The sequence below is a fragment of the Geotrypetes seraphini genome, chromosome 14 (genome assembly GCF_902459505.1).
Source record: "Geotrypetes seraphini chromosome 14, aGeoSer1.1, whole genome shotgun sequence".
In the NCBI taxonomy this organism is placed as follows: Eukaryota; Metazoa; Chordata; class Amphibia; order Gymnophiona; family Dermophiidae; genus Geotrypetes; species Geotrypetes seraphini.
In genome coordinates this window covers 22,231,860-22,250,876 of record NC_047097.1, presented here as the reverse complement: position 1 = coordinate 22,250,876, position 19,017 = coordinate 22,231,860, and the positions used below count along the sequence as shown (strand labels likewise).

Here is a 19,017-nt window from a genome sequence, read left to right as displayed (position 1 = left end):
TTCCCCCATGTGGCGGCGATCCTGGAAAAGATGCGCACACTGCATAAAATCGAATGGCAGGGTCAAACCATATACATCTCAGCAGATTACACCAAAGCCACGGCTGACAAGCGGCGCCGTTTTCTCGCGCTACGTCCTCGACTGCGGGCACTGGAAGCTCGTTTTGGTCTCCTCTCCCCGGCTCGCTTCAAGATCACCTATCAAAATAAAACCAAAACCTATACCGAGCCGGATGAGGTGGAGAACTTTCTCAAGGAACAAGAAGCATTACTTCCCATGGAAACGTGACTTTCTACAGTTACTCATTCCTCTATTGAGGTTTCCTTTATTAATGAGATATAATATCAGTTATGTGTGATATGTTTATTACGATGCATTTTCTGTGTTATCAACAAGATTTTTCAGCGGGGTTGGTGGGGGAGTGAGACGATTCGAGACCTCCATGTTGTGGTGTCTCCTCCCCTCCGCAGGCCCATGGGGCGCCGTTTGGGCGGGTTGATTGCAAGGTTTTTGTCTTGCGGGAAGGGGGGATTTTGGATGAATGACGGGGGGGTGGGGAGGGGTCTGTTTGTGAGTGTGTGTGGGGTTTGTTTATTTTTTGAGCAGAGCGCAGCAGTTGTTTCATGGCTTCTTAACTACAGTGCAGGCTATAGCGTATACTTGTCTGATTTAATGGTATCTATCATCATTGCTTCCCTGATAGTTTCTGATGGCTTCATGTAAGGTATTATCTTTAAACATTAAAGGTCTCAATCATCCTATCAAACGAAAAAAAGTATTACTGTATTGCAAACACCATTCAGCACAGATAGTCTTTCTGCAAGAAACTAAATTGAATTTAATTGAATCAACTAAATTGAAGCGTGATTGGGTCTCTCAGTGTTTTTTCTCTCCTGCAGTAAAATCTAAAGGTGGGGTAGCTATATTATTGTCCAAACGTCTTAACTACACTGTACTACATTCATCTCATGATTCACAGGGACGCTGGGTTACAGTTACATTAGCAATTAATGCTGTCCGATATACTTTCTTCACTGTATATGGTCCCAATACCCCAGATTCTGACTTTTTCAAATCCCTGGCTAAAGAACTAGCCACAATATCCACTGATCACTATATTATGGGAGGGGATTGGAATATTGTACTTGATGCACATCTGGATAGAAGATCCCAATCTACTTACCGTCCGCCTCATACGGTTCCTCTTCTCAAACATATCATTCATTCATATGGGCTAAAGGATGTATGGCGTCTTTATCATCCAAAAGACCTTGAATTTACTTTTTGGTCTGCACCTCACGCATCTGCCATGAGACTAGATTATTACCTTATCTCTCAATCTCTATTGGATAATGTACAATCCACTTCCATCGTTTCATGCCCACTATCTGACCATTCTGGTATTCTTGTCTCTTTTTCTCTGAATCCTTCTTCACCACCTAAACCGGTCTGGCGACTCAATACAGCCTTACTATCAGATTCCGATTTTCTATCCCAGATTGACGACTGGACGTCAGAATACTTTGCTCACAATGATACTCAAGAGTTGTCATTTCAAATTGTATGGGATGCTTATAAAGCGTATCTGAGAGGTCGAATTATAGGATATTCAGCGCATATAAACAAAAAGAGGAAAAGTGAACTCTCAACTCTAGACACGCAAATAAAACAACTAGAAACAGATTTCCATGTGTCTCCCTCTGCCCCAGCTTTGCTTCAGTTACGCAAGCTTAAATTTCAGTATAACTCCATATTGTAGGAGCGAGCTGGTGTGATACTGGTGACAGAGGGAGCCCTCTACTATGAGCACCGCAACAAAGCGGGGGCACTGTTGGCCAATTACCTTAAGCAGAAGAAAAGAGCGGGCCGCATCAAAGCTCTTAAACCGGATACATCTATTATTACAGATCCTCATGCAATAACTAATTCTTTTAGATCATTTTATGAGCATTTATATAAGTCGGGAGTAGATCCCTCTGAGGCTGATTTCACTGATTTTTTCAAAGGTATGTCCCCTCCTGAGCTACCATCTTTGATGCTGGAAAAGTTAAACACTCAGATAACTGAAAAGGAGATTGGAGAGGCCATAGATGGTCTAAAATCTGGCAAGGCGCCGGGAGGAGATGGACTCTCATTGGGATTTTATAAAGTCTTTCGAAAGATTGTTATTCCTAAATTATCAACACTATATTCTACCTTTTTGAATAACAAGTCTGGCGATGGAACTTTTGTTGAAGCAGATATAGTAGTGTTTCCCAAACCTGGGCGTGACCCTATGCTCCCAAAAAATTATAGACCCATATCACTACTCAATTATGATTGTAAAATCTATGCTAAACTTCTTGCAGACAGACTTGCTACGGCCCTCCCTTTGCTTATACATCCTACTCAATGTGGTTTTGTTAAAGGTAGACTGACTGCGGATAACTCTAGAGTCTTCTGTCATATACTACAGGCTGCACGCAATGTTACCATTCCAACTTGCGTGATGTCTTTGGACGCAGAAAAAGCTTTTGATTATGTGGAATGGAAATACCTATTTTATACTTTAAGATGGTTCCAACTGGGACAAGATTTCATAGATATGATTCATATACTTTATACCAATCCTAGGGCCAGATTGAATGTGGATGGTTATTTTTCTTCCTATTTCTCCCTCTTTAGAGGAACTAGGCAAGGGTGCCCTTTGTCCCCACTCCTATTCAATCTGGCCCTGGAACCCTTGTTGCGCAGGCTAGATTCAGACCCAGCCTTTACTGGTATAAAGATAGGATCCAATGAGGTGCGTTTGTCTGCCTTTGCAGACGACGTACTATTATATGTATCCAACCCTACTGTGTCTTTGCCGGCGATACTTAATCTTCTCTCCAGTTTTGGGCGTCTCTCAGGTTATACCATTAACTGGGATAAGACTGAAGTGCTGCCTCTGAACATATACTGTACGCAAGCTATGATTGCACCATATGGACTTACGTGGTGTTCCACAACTCTTAAATATCTAGGAATACAATTTTGTAATACCTGGCAAGATACGGTCGATCATAATGTCAAACTCTTGATTTCCAAAATTCACACCCTATGTCATCAGTGGTCTCCCTTGCACTTGACTTGGTGGGGCAGATTGGAGACCATACGAATGATGGTGACCCCCCAAATACTATATGTGCTGCAAATGCTACCGTTGCCATTGCCATCTTCTTTATTTAAACAAATCGACCGTATCTTGACTAAATTTCTATGGTCTGGAAAGCCTTCCCGTATAGCTTTATCCACTCTCAAGAAACCATACTCTATGGGAGGAGTTAATTTCCCTCAATATAGCCGATATGCTACCGCAGCAATCTTAAGAGGTGCTAGCATATGGGCTATATCACCTACCAGCGTTTTTGTACCTTACTGGTACAGGCTAGAAAGAGACCTAGTACTACCTTATACCTTACATGAAGCCATCTACTCCAAAACTGTTACATGCTTTCCCAAGTGGGAGGTATTACATACCACCCAAAAGGCAGTCTTGACTTTGGGTAGCACTCTCAAACACCCGGTTTATACCACTGTCTCATCTAATATTTGGGGTAACCCTAACATCATTATTGGTTCAAATATGGTGCATTGGACGTCTTGGATTAAGGCGGGTATATGGCATATACGAGACATTCTGACCAATCATGCCTTAATGCCTTTTGCCCTACTGCAATTCAAATATAACCTGCCTTCTCATCAGACTTATAGATACCTCCAATTGTGTCACAGTATATATGCGGCTTATGGATCTAAGTTAGAGCGTCTGCTGCGGAGCTCCTTCCCTACAACCAATCTATTATCTACATGGAGTACTAAGCCTCATTTGATGTCTAGGATATACGATTTACTACAAACTGATGATTTAGATGCTTCCCTACCGATTCAGCGTCAGTGGTCTCAAGATCTCAAATTTCCTGTATCCGACCAACGATGGCTACAGGTATGGAGTTACTGTAATAGACCGCTTCATTCGGCGTCTCTTAGACAATCTTTATTCTTTGTTCTTCATAAGTCGCTCTGGACTCCTGTCAAACAACACCGAGCTTCTCCAACTTCTTCCAGCAATTGTTGGCGATGCAAGACTCATCTGGGAACCTTCCAGCATATGCTATTCGATTGCCATTTTGCCTTCACATTTTGGGCTGAGGTGGGAGTTGTTATTGGTCAAATTTTTTCCTTGTCTCCGAATATGACATATATTCAGGTAATTTTAAGATCTGCCATATTGGAGCCTCCACTCTCTCGCCCATGTTCTGCCCTTTATGACATTCTCATGGGTCTAGCCATTAAGACAGTACTTCTTCACTGGAAATGTACCTCATCAATACCTATGGCTCAGTGGTGGAATATGGTTCTTTTGTGCTATAAATACGAACTACGATTGGCTGAGTGTAGAGGCTCCCAGAAATCTTTTCATGTTACCTGGTCTTCACTGCAACATTACTGTGACTCTGGTACTTAATTTACGTGCGATTCATGGTATCCCAAAGCAAATACACTACACGGTACTGTTAAGAAATGTAACATCTTATATGCTATGTTGTCTGCTGCTGCTCATGTTTACTGATTGTTTATTTTGTTGTATTTTTCTGTTAGTCTTTCTTTTTTCTCTTCAATAAAAAGATTTGACTTTAAAAAAAAAAACTATCCTACCCCTCCTTAAAAGGCATCTCCCTTGTTGGTAAACTTGGGTCTTCCCTCCCTTTCAGAATCGCTCAGCTCTGGAATAGTCTCCCTTCCCCTCTCCGCAATTTGAGCCCCTTTCTACCATTCCGTAAGCATCTGAAGACCTGGCTCTTCTCCAAAACGTAACCCCGTCCCCTTCCTGGCACTCTCACACCTAACCTCTCTTCTCTCTTACTTATATAATTCCATTGGAGTTCCGTTCCTTCCCTAACCATGTAAACCGTGTCGAGCTCCATCTGCGGAGATGATGCGGTATATAAACCCAAGATTTAGTTTAGTTTAGTTTTTAGCGCGCGCAGAATTTTAGCGTGTGCTAAACCCGCGTTACGCGGCTAGAACTAACGCCAGCTCAATGCTGGCGTTAGCGTCTAGCACACGCGCTAAAACCGCTATCGCAGCTTAGTTAAAGGAGCCCTTAGTCAAAGCTCCTGATCAAGCAGACTTTACTCTTAACAGTCTTAATAGCATTCACTATTCTTTTTGACTTGACATTTAAAAGAAACCAAAGTGAAGTAGAGGTAGGTTATAAGAATAGTCAGAAACCACTTCACAGGTCATGGACCTGATGGGCCGCCGCGGGAGTGGACCGCTGGGCACGATGGACCTCTGGTCTGACTCAGTGGAGGCAACTTCTTATGTTCTTATGATATTTCATTCTAGACAATTCCACTATACTAGGCCTGGATCTCTGCCCCCTCTCTTTTCAACACTCCTTTTTAATTTATACTTCTACCTTTAGAAGAAGAGGATTTCTGCTGGAATTTGGTTTTAGCGGAAGCTCTCAATAATACAGCAACTTTATAAGGAAAGCAAGGTTCTTTCTCATGATGAAACCCATAGACTGCTAAAGAGGTAAACAAAAATGTCTGAGAGGCTCTGGAGTCTGGAGAAAACCAAAAATCACCTGGTGCTCTTCAGCGTTGCAAAAACTGTCAGTGTTTAATACCCAACTAAAATTGGCCCCAAAAAAGAACACCACTCTCACCTCATTAAAATAGCTGCAAATCTGGAACAAAATTATATTCTATAATTCAAACTATGTCAAATTGTACTACACCGACTGTTAACAAACCGTCTTCCATGATGAAATCCCTTCAGGCAACTTTTCTAAATAGGCCTCAAAACTCATTGATGTCCATAATAACACAGGCACAATCATGCTGAAGTACCAAAGTACTAGACATTCCTCCCTTAATACAGACTCAAGCAGATATATCCCCTACTGTATTAGATTTTAATGGGCTCATACAATCTACTACTACTCCGTCACTCACTTGGCAAGCTTCTCAGCTTTTTCAATAACTCCTAAAATTATTATCCTCAATCCATAAGATTACTTGACCTCTGGGTTCTATCCTATTAGCCTGGATTAAGTTTCCCTTGCATAAACTATTGCCCTTAATCTTATCCATAGTAAATCAGAGTTTATCTACTGGAACTATCCCTATCTGTTGGAAACAAGTACGGTAGTAGTTCATTCTGCTCTTAAGAAATGGATCATTTTTACCTCACGAGAAATGGCTTCATATAGGGGATGGTGGCTATGGTCTCAAACTCACGGCCTGCCAAGTACTATTTTGAGGCCCTCGGCATGTTTATCATAATCACAAAAGCACAATAAAACAGTTTCTTGATCATATGTTTCTTTAGCTATAAATTACAACATTATTATTAAGACTTAGCCAAAAGGAAAGATTTATAAACTATAAAGAGTTTTACCTCATGCAAAATTGTCATTTCTTTAATAAGGCTTTAACTATTTTTTCTGAGGCCCTCCAAGTACACTTCTCCCTCGGTATTCGCGGGGGATAGGGGCAGAGCCGGACCGCGAATGGAGAAAAACAGCGAATATTTTCTCACCCGGCTCTGACCCACCCCCGCCTTCCTCCTCCCCCCTCCCTTCCCCCCCAGCCTTACCTGGTGGTCTAGCAGGCTTTTGGGGCAGGAGCAATCTTCTTACGCTCCTGCCCCGTGAGTTCCTGTAGTCTCTCGAGGCTACGGCGGGAGCTCATGGCAGACATTTCCTATTGGCGATCTACACAGGGCAGGAGCGTAAGAAGATTGCTTCTGCACCGAAAGCCTGCTAGACCACCAGATAAGGCTGGGATGCCGGGAGGAAGGCGGGAATGTCATAAAATATGGGTTTCCCCCCCAAAAAAAAAATAATTTGTGAATTTGTGAAACCGTGAGTGTGAAAACCGCGAATGGGGAGGGGCAAGTGTACCTACAAATCCAAAATGTGGCCCTGCAAAGGGTTTGAATTTGAGACCACTGGTGTAAGCCATGGCTGATGACTCCACTACTGGTACCCTGCTCAGAGGCAGTGAAACGCTACAATAAAGCACACATCTCGACTAGGAACACCATCAAGCACACTTTTGGGATGCTGCAGAGCCGCTTCCACTGCCTGCATCTGTCTGGAGGAGCCTTGCAGTATAGCGTTCAGAAAGTGTCAGACATTGTGGCATAATATTGCACTTAGATAAAGAGTAGACATTTCCATCGAAGTGACATCCGATAACTTAAAGACAACGCTCCACCAGCTTCAGAATCAGATGCTGCAAGGTGAATGCAGTGCGATAAAAGCTGATCAAAGATTACTTCTCCTGACAATTTTGCAGAATATTTTCCAAATTGTTTTAACAAAATGTATTTTCACTTACAATGAAGTGTGGTTACTGTGGATGGGCAGATAGATGGGCCATTTGGCCTTTATCTGCCGTCATGTTTCTATGGTTATAAAGGACGGGGATTAAAAACAGAACTAAAATTGTACCTGTAAATGTTTAATAAGGATAGGGGTCAAGGTTTTTGTTTGTGGTTTTTTTTGAGGGGGTGGGCAACAGTACAAAAGGTGCACGTTTTTATTGCATTATTATCTGTATAACTGGCATGTGTAACTCCTGTCATGCCACTCCATTGAGCTCAGAGTTAGAAGGCGTTCCCAAAGAGTACAGCCTCCTGGTCTTGCTGTTTATTTTTGGTGCATGTGTGCCAATTCCTAAGCACCCTTTATCTCACTATAACCCCTGTATATTATATGGCGAACCCTCCAAAACTCCCCCAAAACCTACTGTACCTACTTTTCTAACACCCTAATAGCCCTTATGCCTACAGGTGTTATCTATATGGCAGTACAGTGGGGTTTTCTCGGCTCACACTTTCCACTAGAAGTGTACTAGTTAGGGTAGCATATGAGCCTGGGTTCTCCTAGGACAAGCAGGATAGTCAGCCACATATGGGTGTTGTCCCAACAGCTCCCAATTTCCGGATAAGCTCTCCAATAGCTCAGAGAGATTTTTTTTTTTTCTCTCTGAGCACGTGCAGTGCCCGGGCCCCACTGGGCATGCCCGAGCCCTACCCATAAGTTTTGAAAATGCCCACTTGGACATTTTGATTTGTAAGATATCCAAGTGCCAAGTTTAAAGTGAGCCCTGATCAGTGGCATAGTGGAGGGGAGGGGGGTGCAGTTCATCCCAGGCATAGTCTTGGTAGGGGCGCTGGCACCCGTCCTCCTCTCCACCCCCCACTCCTTTCTGATCCCCCCTGCCATGCCATGCGCCCACTTTCCTTCCCTCGTACCCTTTTCCCTGCATTATGAACTTACTGCCCACATCGGTGTCACCTCTGATGTCACTTCTAGACCCCGCGCCTAGTAAGTGGCATCAGAGGGATAGTCGACGTGATACAGACAGCGGGGGGTCAGGAAGGAGCGGGGTCTAAGCCCCCACTTTCTTGGCAGTTCTCCTGTTTCCTTCTGGGGTGGGGTGGAGAGGTGTTAGGGCACCTGTCTATGCCCCCCTTTTATTCGGGAACTTTCTTTGTAGTTTTCCTGTCTGTTTCTCTCCAAGGTTGGGAGGGGGGCTATGGGAACCTGTTTCAGGAAAGGGATTGACTCTTGCCCTTTTCAGCTCTGTCTTTGTTCTTGCTCCATGCATGTGGGGGTTTATAACGGCACCCATCCCTGTATATTTCATTTCTTCTGAGAAGATGGGAGGAATGACACAAGCCCAATTTCTCTGAGAGGGATGTTCTGTGGCTCACAGAGCTGTTCTCCATCAATGAGTGGGGCCTCTTCCTCTGCGAGGGGAGAAGAGAAATACATTCTGGATGAACCACCTTTGGCGGACACTCCACCAGCTCTGTAACGAGAATGCCTTCTTCCTGCATTCTGTTTCTCTCAGGAGTGGGGGGGGGAGAGGGGCAGCATGGACTGTCTGGGCTTTCATCTCTCGATTTCACTTTCTCTGGGGATCCATAGGTGCTGGTACAATTGAATGCAACATGTGCATCTGTTAAAAGCGTATGTGTAGCAACCTTCTTTTGAGGACTACACCGTCTCATGGCTGTTATCAGATTCCCTGCAGCCCAGGACACCAACCATCCAAGAAACTGCTGGGGTATTGCTTCCCGGCTTCTAACCAACAGTGTCCTGCCGTGCATAAGGCCTATCAGCCTAACTCTGACCAGAGGGCAGAAGCTGCAGCAACCATCTTTTGAGGACTACACAGAGATGTGTATATATTTCTGAAGCATGGGCTCTATCTTGCAGGGTTCCTACTTAATGTTTGTAACCACAGTGAACCAGTACTTTTCTCCCACATAGCTCTTAGGCCGGCACATCATATGTACATATCTATATTTTGTTATATTACCAAGACACTGGGCTCCTTTTATCAAGTCACGCGTTAAACCGCCGGCCGCACTAACTACTACCGCCTCCTCTTGAGCAGGTGGTAGTTTGTAGGCCAGCGCGGGGGTTAGCGCGTGATGAAAAGTTGCGCTGCTTGATAAATGGAGTCCTCTGTGATGTATTGTGTATCTATATTTTGTTATAATACCCTGTCTTGCTGGGTTCTTACTTTCTGGTTGTAACCTTGGTGAACCAGTACCTCTCCCCCTTATACCCCAGGCCAGCCATCCCCAGCACACTCACACTCTATTGGGAAATAAATAAGAGTGAAACCCATTGGTTTGGTTTGTTGTATTTAAACCCGATAAACAAGCATATATACAACATTTTTTGTTTGAAATGTAACATGTGCAAAACACATGGGGGAAAATAATTAATTCACTTTTCAACTGTAACAAAGACATGGGAAGAAAATACATTAACAGTTAACTGTATTTACTATACAAACTATACAATATTAACTTACAAACTATTAACAGGGCATCAATCTAATCACTGTATACCAGATGCCATTATTAACAGTGGCCATCTTCTCATCTGCATAGCACAGAAAGAGCTACAAGAAAAATAAAAAAATAATGAGTGATGATATTAATAAAGGGTGCAATGTGAGGGATAACAGAGTGAGGGATACATCGTTGTACAGTTTCTTCTGTATCTGTGGGTGGCTTAGGGGGGTGTATCGGTGTCAAAGTCCCCACTCCAACTACAAGTAAACATTGGAGGTAGTTAGGGTTAGAACAGCCAAAGTCTTGGGTGTATGTAATAGACAAACCTATGTTTGATGATGAAGCCCAGGGAGGGAAAAGGAGTGGTGACAGCCAACCTGCAAAAATATTTTGTAGACCTAAAAAAGTACAAGGAAGATGATCAGGGGTAGTTGCATAGAAATGTTGGGTTAGACCACAGGAGTGTCCAACCTGCGGCCCCATGAAGTATTTCATGCGGCCCCGGTCGAGAGCGATGCAGTGTTTTCCTCTGCTGCCCCTGGGTGTTTACCATCTTGCCGGCTCCCTCCTCTGTCTTGCTGCAGCGTTTGCGCATTTGTGCGGCCCCAGAAACATTTTTTTCAGCCAATGCAGCCCAGGGAAGCCAAAAGGTTGGACACCCCTGGGTTAGAGGGTAGGCAACAAAACATATTACTTACCATGCTGAGAAGGGCTTGGAGATATGGGAGGTGGTGTGTGTGTGTGGCTACAATGTAACTGTTATGGAAGCCTGTGGAGAAAAAACACATCAGAAGTCAATTATGGAATGCGCCACACTGCCTGCTTCTGCCTATGCAGCTCCACAACCAGGTGATGCAATATGCAGTGATGGTTCTGTCTCTGCAACTCCATAACCAGCTTTTGGTCTGTCTCTGGAGCTCCATAATTGTCCTCGACATGGCCTCTGTTCCCTCAGCAATCTGTGGGTGTCAACATTCCATTTGTCCTCCAATCTGAGGAAGCTAGTACAAGACACCTCAGATAACACATACCAGCACACACCCTTTATCACACTCCCTATACAGAAAGACATTCTAAGGTATGTGTAAAAAGGGAGGCAAGCTTAGTTATAGCTATCCCCAGAGCTCAAGGAAAAACTGGATGCATTGGGTCCATGGTGCAGATCCTAAGGGACACTCCAAAACTGATGAAATGCTGTCTATCCTGGATACATTGGTATTATGGCCAGAAATGAAACATATTTCCTCCTGTGCAATCTGTGCCTTATTTGGGAGACAACCTAAAAAGAGAAAGGGACAGTTAATAAGAGCACCTCCACGTGGTCCATTTGAGAGACTGCAGATAGATCATGTAGGTCCTCTTCCCTTAACAGCTAGAAAAAAATAGATTTTTACTCACTGTGGTTGATTCCTTTTCTCAATTGGTAGAAGCATTCCCGGTACCAGATCAGTCTGCCAGGACCACAGCTGAGATGGATTTGCATGCACTGCCTCCTTGAGATGTAAATCTATCTCATGCATATTTATTGTGGATATCCTAAAAACCTGGCCTGCCTGTGACTCTCGAGGACCAGAATTGTCTCCTCTGGCTCTAGATGATGCCAAGGCATGTTACCATGTCAGTGCATACTTGGATAGGGAAGATTGGTTGTGTTTCTTTGTCCCAATGATCTTTGAGCTTCAGCGTCTGATGCAGCGGACGTCCTCAATGCTCCTGATGTTGATCTGAAAAGCTTCTCAAACTGGAGCAGTCTAGCCTTCAGTGATCTCTATTGAAGTTGAAATCAGTGCTTACAAGAGTCAGGGCCCAGGCACTGAACACACCAATTATGTGGATCAGTGACTGAAATGGTCCTGTGGCACCGAGTATACCGCGTAAAACCACTAGAAGACTTTGGCATCAAGAGGAAAACTGTAAACACAAGATCAGAGGACTCGATAGTCCTGGGAGGTCGCATGATCTTAAACCCTAAAAAGGCTTGATGTTCCTGGCCTGAAATCTGGCTTGAAAGGGTCTGAATGTTCTGAAATGGGAAAAATAGAAAATCAATTGGAATTGAAAAGAAAATTGAAATAAAACAAATTATGAAGAAAATATGAAAACAGGAAGGCACAGAAAGGGACAGTTTGACATGCTTTTGGAGAGACTCCAAAAATACAGATTCTCAGCTCTGCAGAAAACTAAGATGACGTTGGGTTTGAAGGCGCATGCATGGTACGGGCAGTCACGAGACAAAAGGTTTTAAAGTGACTACACTTTTTGCACCGTCTGTACTGAATTCCCTGGATGACATCATCAACATGTGAGAATATACTGCCTACTTGTCCTAGGATAATAGTCCTTTCTTTAAATTATAGAAAAATAAGAAAAGAAAATGAAACAAAAGCAAGTTTGATTTATACTAATTGCAAAAGTCCCAGCAAAGCAAGAAAATTTAAGTTAGAACTAAAATCTGATCCTTAAATTTGTCCAAGTTCTATTTTCAGCAAGGTACTTCCCATGTTATGTCTACAACAAATCTGACTTGGAAATGAAGCACCATCAGTTTGATGTACAAAGTATTTCTTACTGTGTCCTTTATTTGTGAAAAGCTCGTTATAAATCAGAGCCAGTTGTGCTCTCTTTTCCTTGTCCAACACACAGTGTCTCATGTATTCAGACCATAAGGGTAGAATTAAAAGAACTGAAAGGCATAAGCGATACACATAAAATGATTTTAAAAGAGGCCATTTAAGATGTTTCAATAACATTTACAATGTTTAAAAATATTTAAAGTTTTTCTTTTAAAGCGCATCACTCTTCTTTAGAAATCTATGAGCATACCTCTTGGTTGATTTTCTAATGAATAAGATTTGATAACATATGAATACTATGGTGGACAAATGCAATACTTATAAAATTGATAGAAAGGAAGCATCTGTTTTGGGAGTAACTGGAGATTTATTTCTATTTTCTTTTAGCTGTCCATCCCATTTTATATGATCTAAGAATGTGAATCACTAAATTCTGTCAGGAAATAAAGTGTAGTATATGGCTGTGATCTAAATCACAATTAGTTTGCCAATGTCTAATTATAAGCATATGATTTATCTTGTGCAGTTCAGTGTACTATGCTTTACATATAAATATGTAAAATAACATGTGCGGCCCACTAAGAGAAAAGGTACCAAAAGTGAGGTTATTTATACAAGATAGAGGGATTATCAACTGCATAATTCTGCAAAATTTCAACCTTAGGTATGGACTAATTATGTCTTTAAAAAAAGAGAATGCCTCCTTACAGAGGAGAAAGAAGGGATGGACCCAGAACCCAGCTCGGCAATCTGGCCAACAAACCGGCAGCCCTTCTGCCGAGCATGCATGAAAAAAGCATCTGCTGAGCCAGCCTGAAATCCTGGATGCCCACAAACTCCAAAAAAGGCGAATGGCCCGTCGTGCTCCCCATAGCAGTCCGCACAGATCGCAGCAAAGAAGCACACGGTCCAGCACCCTCTCGCAATGCATTAAAGACAGAGAGTGGAGCGGCTAACAGAGGCCAAAACCCCGCTGGGGCAAACTTAGATGCTCTGGAATATACCTCATGTACCCAACGTAAGAGAGCCGCCACACTGTAAAGCTGCAAGTCCGGAAGATTCACGCCACCCTCAGCTCTGTCTCTGACCAGCTTATGATAACCAAGTCTCGCCCTCCAAGAGCGCCAGATAAAAGACACAAGGCCCCGATAAACCTGCAGGATCTGAGCACGCGTATCTTCAGTTGCACATTTACTGTGCCTCGTTGCGTTCGCCGGTCGGCCCATTGCCTGTTTTTACCCCCTTGGATCGGATTTTTCTGGAGGTCTCACCTGACCTCAATATGGCAGTCCTGAAAAGATGGCACACTAAGGAATCATCACCCTGATCAATAGCAGCCACAGCCTCCTGACTTCCGGCCACAGACAAGGACCTTAAATCTTCCAGGGATGCTGTGGATCCTTTTGATAATAAAGGCATGGATAAAGACTTCCAGTCCTGCTCCGAATGGTCACTGATGCTTGAAGTTGACTGTTCTGAGGTCTGCTTAGGATGGAACTCTCTCTGCATAGGAGCTGGCACACTTGCAAGCAGTGCAGCATTCCCCAGGCCTGTCAAATAGGCTTTTCAGAAGAAGCTGACAAAATCTGAAAATCCTTAGATAGGAGGTCCAAAGGACCCATGCAAGACCCCGACTGGGGTAAGTGGACCTCTGCCACCTCCACACACTTGCATTTTGTACCTTTGTTACATGCTGCATCTGAACAGGATCTCTTCACTGAAACCCGGGCTCGAAGCTCCCACCCCTTCCTCCCGCACACCATGGCCGCTCATTTTCCAACAAAGCTGCACAAAAAAGGCATGAATCAGGGGCAGATTGGCCTGAATAATCTATTACAGATTATTCCTGGGCAAAATGAGGAATCTGGAGGCAAAAAAAAGCCTTAGAAGGATTCTGACTAAGAACTCTGAACCCTAAAAATCCATGAAGCACTTCGGGGGGAGATAATTTGCAGCTGTGTAGTACTTCCAGGCCTGAAAGGACCCAGGGCCTGTAAGTCTAAGAACAGCATTGTACAGTTTCATGACTGGTTTGTATCTTTTGACCCCATAGTTTCATGACCTGTCTCTTCTGACCATTACTCTAGTTCAGGGGTGCCCACACTTTTTAGGCTTGCGAGCTACTTTTAAAATGACCAAATCAAAATGATCTACCAACAATAAAATTTTAAAAAACACAAAGCACACTGTACGCAGAGAAAATGTTATCATTTATATTCTGTGGGTTTTCAAAGAGGTCAAAGCAGATGACTTTATGCAATACCACCTCAGTAACAACTATACAAAAATAGACAAATATACCCCCTCCCTTTTTACTAAACCGTGATAGCGGTTTTTATCACAGGGAGCTGCGCAGAATGCCCTGCGCTGCTCTCGATGCTCATAGGCTCCCTGTGCTAAAAAACGCTATTGCGTTTTAGTAAAAGGGGGCCATAGTGCAAAATATAGACAGCAGATATAAATTCTCAAAACGGACATATTTTGATCACTAAATTGAAAATAAAATCATTTTTCCTACCTTTGTTGTCTGGTGATTTCATGAGTCTCTGGTTGCACTTTATTCTTCTGACTGTGCATCCGATTTCTTCCCTTATTTCAGCCTCCTGTATGCTTCCTCTCCTCCAGAACTCATTCCCTCCCCCAACTTTTTCTTCCTCTATCCTTGCCCTCCTCCCCCCTTCTTTCTTTCTGCCTCCGTCTTTCTCTCTCCATGCCCCCTTTGTCTGTCTCCCTGTCTTTCTCTCTCCATGCCCCCTTTCTTTCTGTCTCCCTGCCCTTTCTGTTTCCCTTCTTTCTTTTTGTCTCCCTGCCCCCCCTTCTTTCTTTCTCCCTGCCCTCTCCCATGCCACCGCCACTGGGGAACAGGCTGCCGCCAAGTTCTGAGCTCTCCCTGCTTCCCGACACCATAAAGAGGATGCAGAAGCGGGCCAGCCAGGTGGCGATTGAATGGCCCGGAACTTCCTCTCCGATGTCAGAATTGACGTCGGGTGGTCAGCCAGGCGCTTCAGCGTCCTCTTTACGGGGTCAGGAAGCAGGTAGAACGCGAAGGCAATGCGAGTCTTATCATGTAGCCCAGGATGGGCTCCACGATCGACTCGCGTTGCCTTCACAATCTACTGGTCGATCATGATCGACCTTTTGGGTACCCCTGCTCTAGTTGATTCATGGCTCCATCTGCATTCTTATCAGTATTACCTGCTGAAACCTGGTAATGTCTGTTTGTTGATATGCAGAGAAAACAGATGTCCTCTATGACTGCATTTGAACCTTTGTATACTGATAACAGCAGGTAAATGACTTGTGTTTGGACATGTGCTATCTTGTGTCTATTTGAAAGATATACATTGCATGCGAATATCACTATAAAAGGAAGCCCCTCAGCATATGCTTGTAGCTCATCTGTGGATTGAACACGTGCATTGCCCAGAAACTCCTCCCGTGGAAGAATCTCCCCGTCTGACCGTAAAGGACTACTTGGTTTGTGAGAGGCAGACGATGCAGGCACAGGCACCCATGGTAAAGTATTATTTCTTTTTTCCTGTAAATAAATACTATTATTCTTAGAAGTTAGTGTGTGCTGCTCTATTCTCTTTATAGAAATCAGTGGGTTGTCAAATGTGTTTTGCACTGACCTTTTGCACGGTTCGGCTCGGCAGAACAAGCCGGCTCCCTGATACCCAGAGGGTTGTTACATAGGGGCCCCACAGCTTGCGCTCAAGCCTCTGATAAATCAACAGGCAAGCAAGCTCTCAGGGGAATGGACCCTGAGCTCCCAATGGACCAAAGCAGGGTGGTTCCCATAGGTACACCAAGAGATTGGCCTGTGAGCAGCAGCCCACCCTCGTAGGTCTGCAGCTCTTTCCTGGTACAGTAAGCCCAAAAAGTGGATCTCTGAGCATCGAAGCCACGAAGGAAAAACAAACTGATGGCTTAGAATACCTGAAAATAATAAAAAGAAAGCAGATCAGAATACACCTTCTCAGTTCGCTTGCAGAAGGAAAAACTGAACAGGGAGCTATTCTCCCCTGGTGAAGAGAAGAAGTTGAAAGATATAAGCAACACCCTTCTGCAAAGTTCATGACTACAGGATAACTGCTTCAGTACAGAATCCTATGTCTTTGCAACAGAAAAGCAGTTACTTACCATAACATTTGTTATCCAGGGACAGCAGGCAGATATTCTCAACAGGTGGGTGACGTCATCCACGGAGCCCCGCAGAGGATAGCCTCACAAGCAGACTTGCTTGACGATCTTTTAAGAGCTTATGAGTGCTGCACCGCGCATGCGCGAGTGCCTTCCCGCCCGAGTTAGGGCACGCGTCCTCAGTTCAGATAGCTAACTAAGAAGCCAACCAGGGGAAGTGGGTGGGTTGTGAGAATATCTGCCTGCTGTCCCTGGATAACAACTGTTACGGTAAGTAACTGTGCTTTATCCTAGGACAAGCAAGCAGCATATTCTCAACAGGTGGGTGACCTCCAAGCTAACCAGAATGGGATGGTGGGAGTGTTGGCAATTTAGGAAAACAAAAGTTGTAAACTGACTGGCCAAAATGGCCGTCCCTTCTGGAGAAAGTATCCAGACAATAATGAGAGGTGAATGTATGAACCGAGGATCAAATGGCAGCCTTGCAGATTTCCTCAATAGGAGTTGATCTGAGGAAAGCTACAGACGCCGCCATTGCTCGAACTCTGTGGCCCGTGACTCGACCCTGCAAAGGGAAACCAGCCTGAGCGGAAAGAGATGCAAACAGCCATCCACTTGGTTTAGATTCCCCACCCGAAATCTCAAGAATTTGCGAGAGGCTGGATGAATTGGAATATGAGTGCAAGTCTCTTTGAGATCTAGAGAGCATAACCAATCCCCTTGATACAATATGGGAAGACAAGAGCATCCAAAACTTCTCTTTGACTAGAAATTTGTTGAGAGCTCTGAGGTCCAGAATAGGTCGCAAATCCCCCGTCTTCTTGGGAACCAGAAAATAACGGGAATAAAACCCCGTGTCCCGTTGGGTCAAGGGAACCTCCTCAACAGCTCAAAGGTGAAGAGTCTGAGCTTCCTGAAGAAGAAAGGGAAGTTGTGACGGATTGGAAGAAAACTCTCTTGGGGGGAGATCTTGTGGCACTTGAAGAAATCGAACTGAGTACCCCTCCCTGATGATGGTGAGAACCCAGAGGTCTGATGTAATCTGCTCCCACTAATGGTAAAAGTGATGGAGCCGACCTCCTATGGGCAGGAAAGAAGTCGGATGAATGGAGTTGGTCGGTATGCTCAGACTTAGATTGTCAAAAAGACTGCTGGTTTAGACGCAGCAGGGGTCTGAGGCTTTTGTTGATGCTGCTGCTGCCAGTGAGACAGAGGCCTGGAGAAAGCTGGAGTCATTTTCTAAGGGTAACGACATGGAGGAGGCGGAGTCTAGCAGGCAGTCTTAGCCTTTGGCCGAACCAGGGAGGCAAAGGAGCACTCATGTTCAGAAAGACGCTTGGTAGCAGCCCCTATGGAATCATCAAAAAGTTCATTTCCTTGGCAAGGCAAATTTGCCAGACAGTCCTGCAAATTGGAATCCATGTCAACAACGCGTAGCCAAGCCAGGCGTCTCATAGCCACAGCAAAAGCTGTAACCCTAGATGACATCTCAAAGACATCATACGTGGCTTGCAGCATGAACAGAGTGACAGAGCTTGGAGAATCTGTTTGAACTCTGGAAGGCATTAGTCCTCAAGGGCAGGAAAGAACTTAGGCATTTGAGGCAATGATTAAAATAAACTGTAAAGAGGTAATTGCGGAAAAAAGTTTTTGGGGTTTTTTTACTTATAAGACGCACCACAAAGCGACTTCACTAGGAATGAATAGAAAATAACAAAAGCCCGTGGTGCGAGAAGGCAACGAAAAAACTGCAGAGCTGGAGAAAACAGGGCTTCTTGGCTCCGCAGAAAACGTTAGGTCTTATAAGATCTTCAAGCAAGTTTGCTTGTGAGGCTGTCTGCTGTGGGGCTCCGTGGATGACGTCACCCACCTGTTGAGAATATGCTGCCTGCTTGTCCTGGGATAAAAAAAAAATATTTAACTTAAAGTTGTTTGTGTTTTCTTTCTTTTACAAACTTAGTTGCTTGCACTAACCACGTAACAGAAAGTTGTTTGCGTTTTCTTTCTTTTACAAAGTTGCTTGCACTAACCATGGTTTGCTGGATGAATGCCTTTCCAAACAGGGCAGACCAATTGTTGGCCCACAACACATGTGCCTCTTTGGTTTGGCTTCTAGAAACATCACACTTGGAAAAGCTGAAAACATTGGTCAGTCATGAATGGTCTGGTTAGGGAAGCATTTGTGGCCTGGGGTTGCTTCCAGTAGTAAGGGTTGGTCTGTCTTTAGTTTTATGCAGGGCTGCTATATTAACTTCGGCACTGAAACTTTATTTTACTTCTAGGGATGAAGTAAAGATTCAGTGCTAACTAGAAATAAAGACCTGTGCTAAAAATTTACAGTTCACTGCACATCATTAATTCCCTGTGCAGGGTATCCGTGTTCACTCCGGGTTACTTCCCATGATTAATATACCGTATTTTTTTTTTTTCCTACATGGAATGTAATTAT

General features: G+C 44.0%; 1 protein-coding gene across 10 annotated transcripts in view; it reads right to left on the bottom strand.

The window, feature by feature from the left end:
* FAM227B (family with sequence similarity 227 member B) overlaps positions 1–19,017 on the bottom strand; it is a 413,569-nt gene that overhangs the window by 381,056 nt on the left and 13,496 nt on the right. For 7 of the 10 annotated variants that reach the window (XM_033920254.1, XM_033920252.1, XM_033920262.1 and 4 more), the window contains exon 1: positions 18,599–18,953. The exons of 2 other annotated variants lie outside the window; for them this stretch is intronic. In XM_033920254.1, coding sequence (XP_033776145.1) covers positions 18,599–18,601 — 3 coding nt within the window. In that variant the 5' untranslated portion in view covers positions 18,602–18,953. Of the gene's footprint in view, positions 1–16,057; positions 16,338–18,598; positions 18,954–19,017 lie in introns of those variants that run through there. One more of the 10 variants, XM_033920258.1, reaches the window with a different exon arrangement.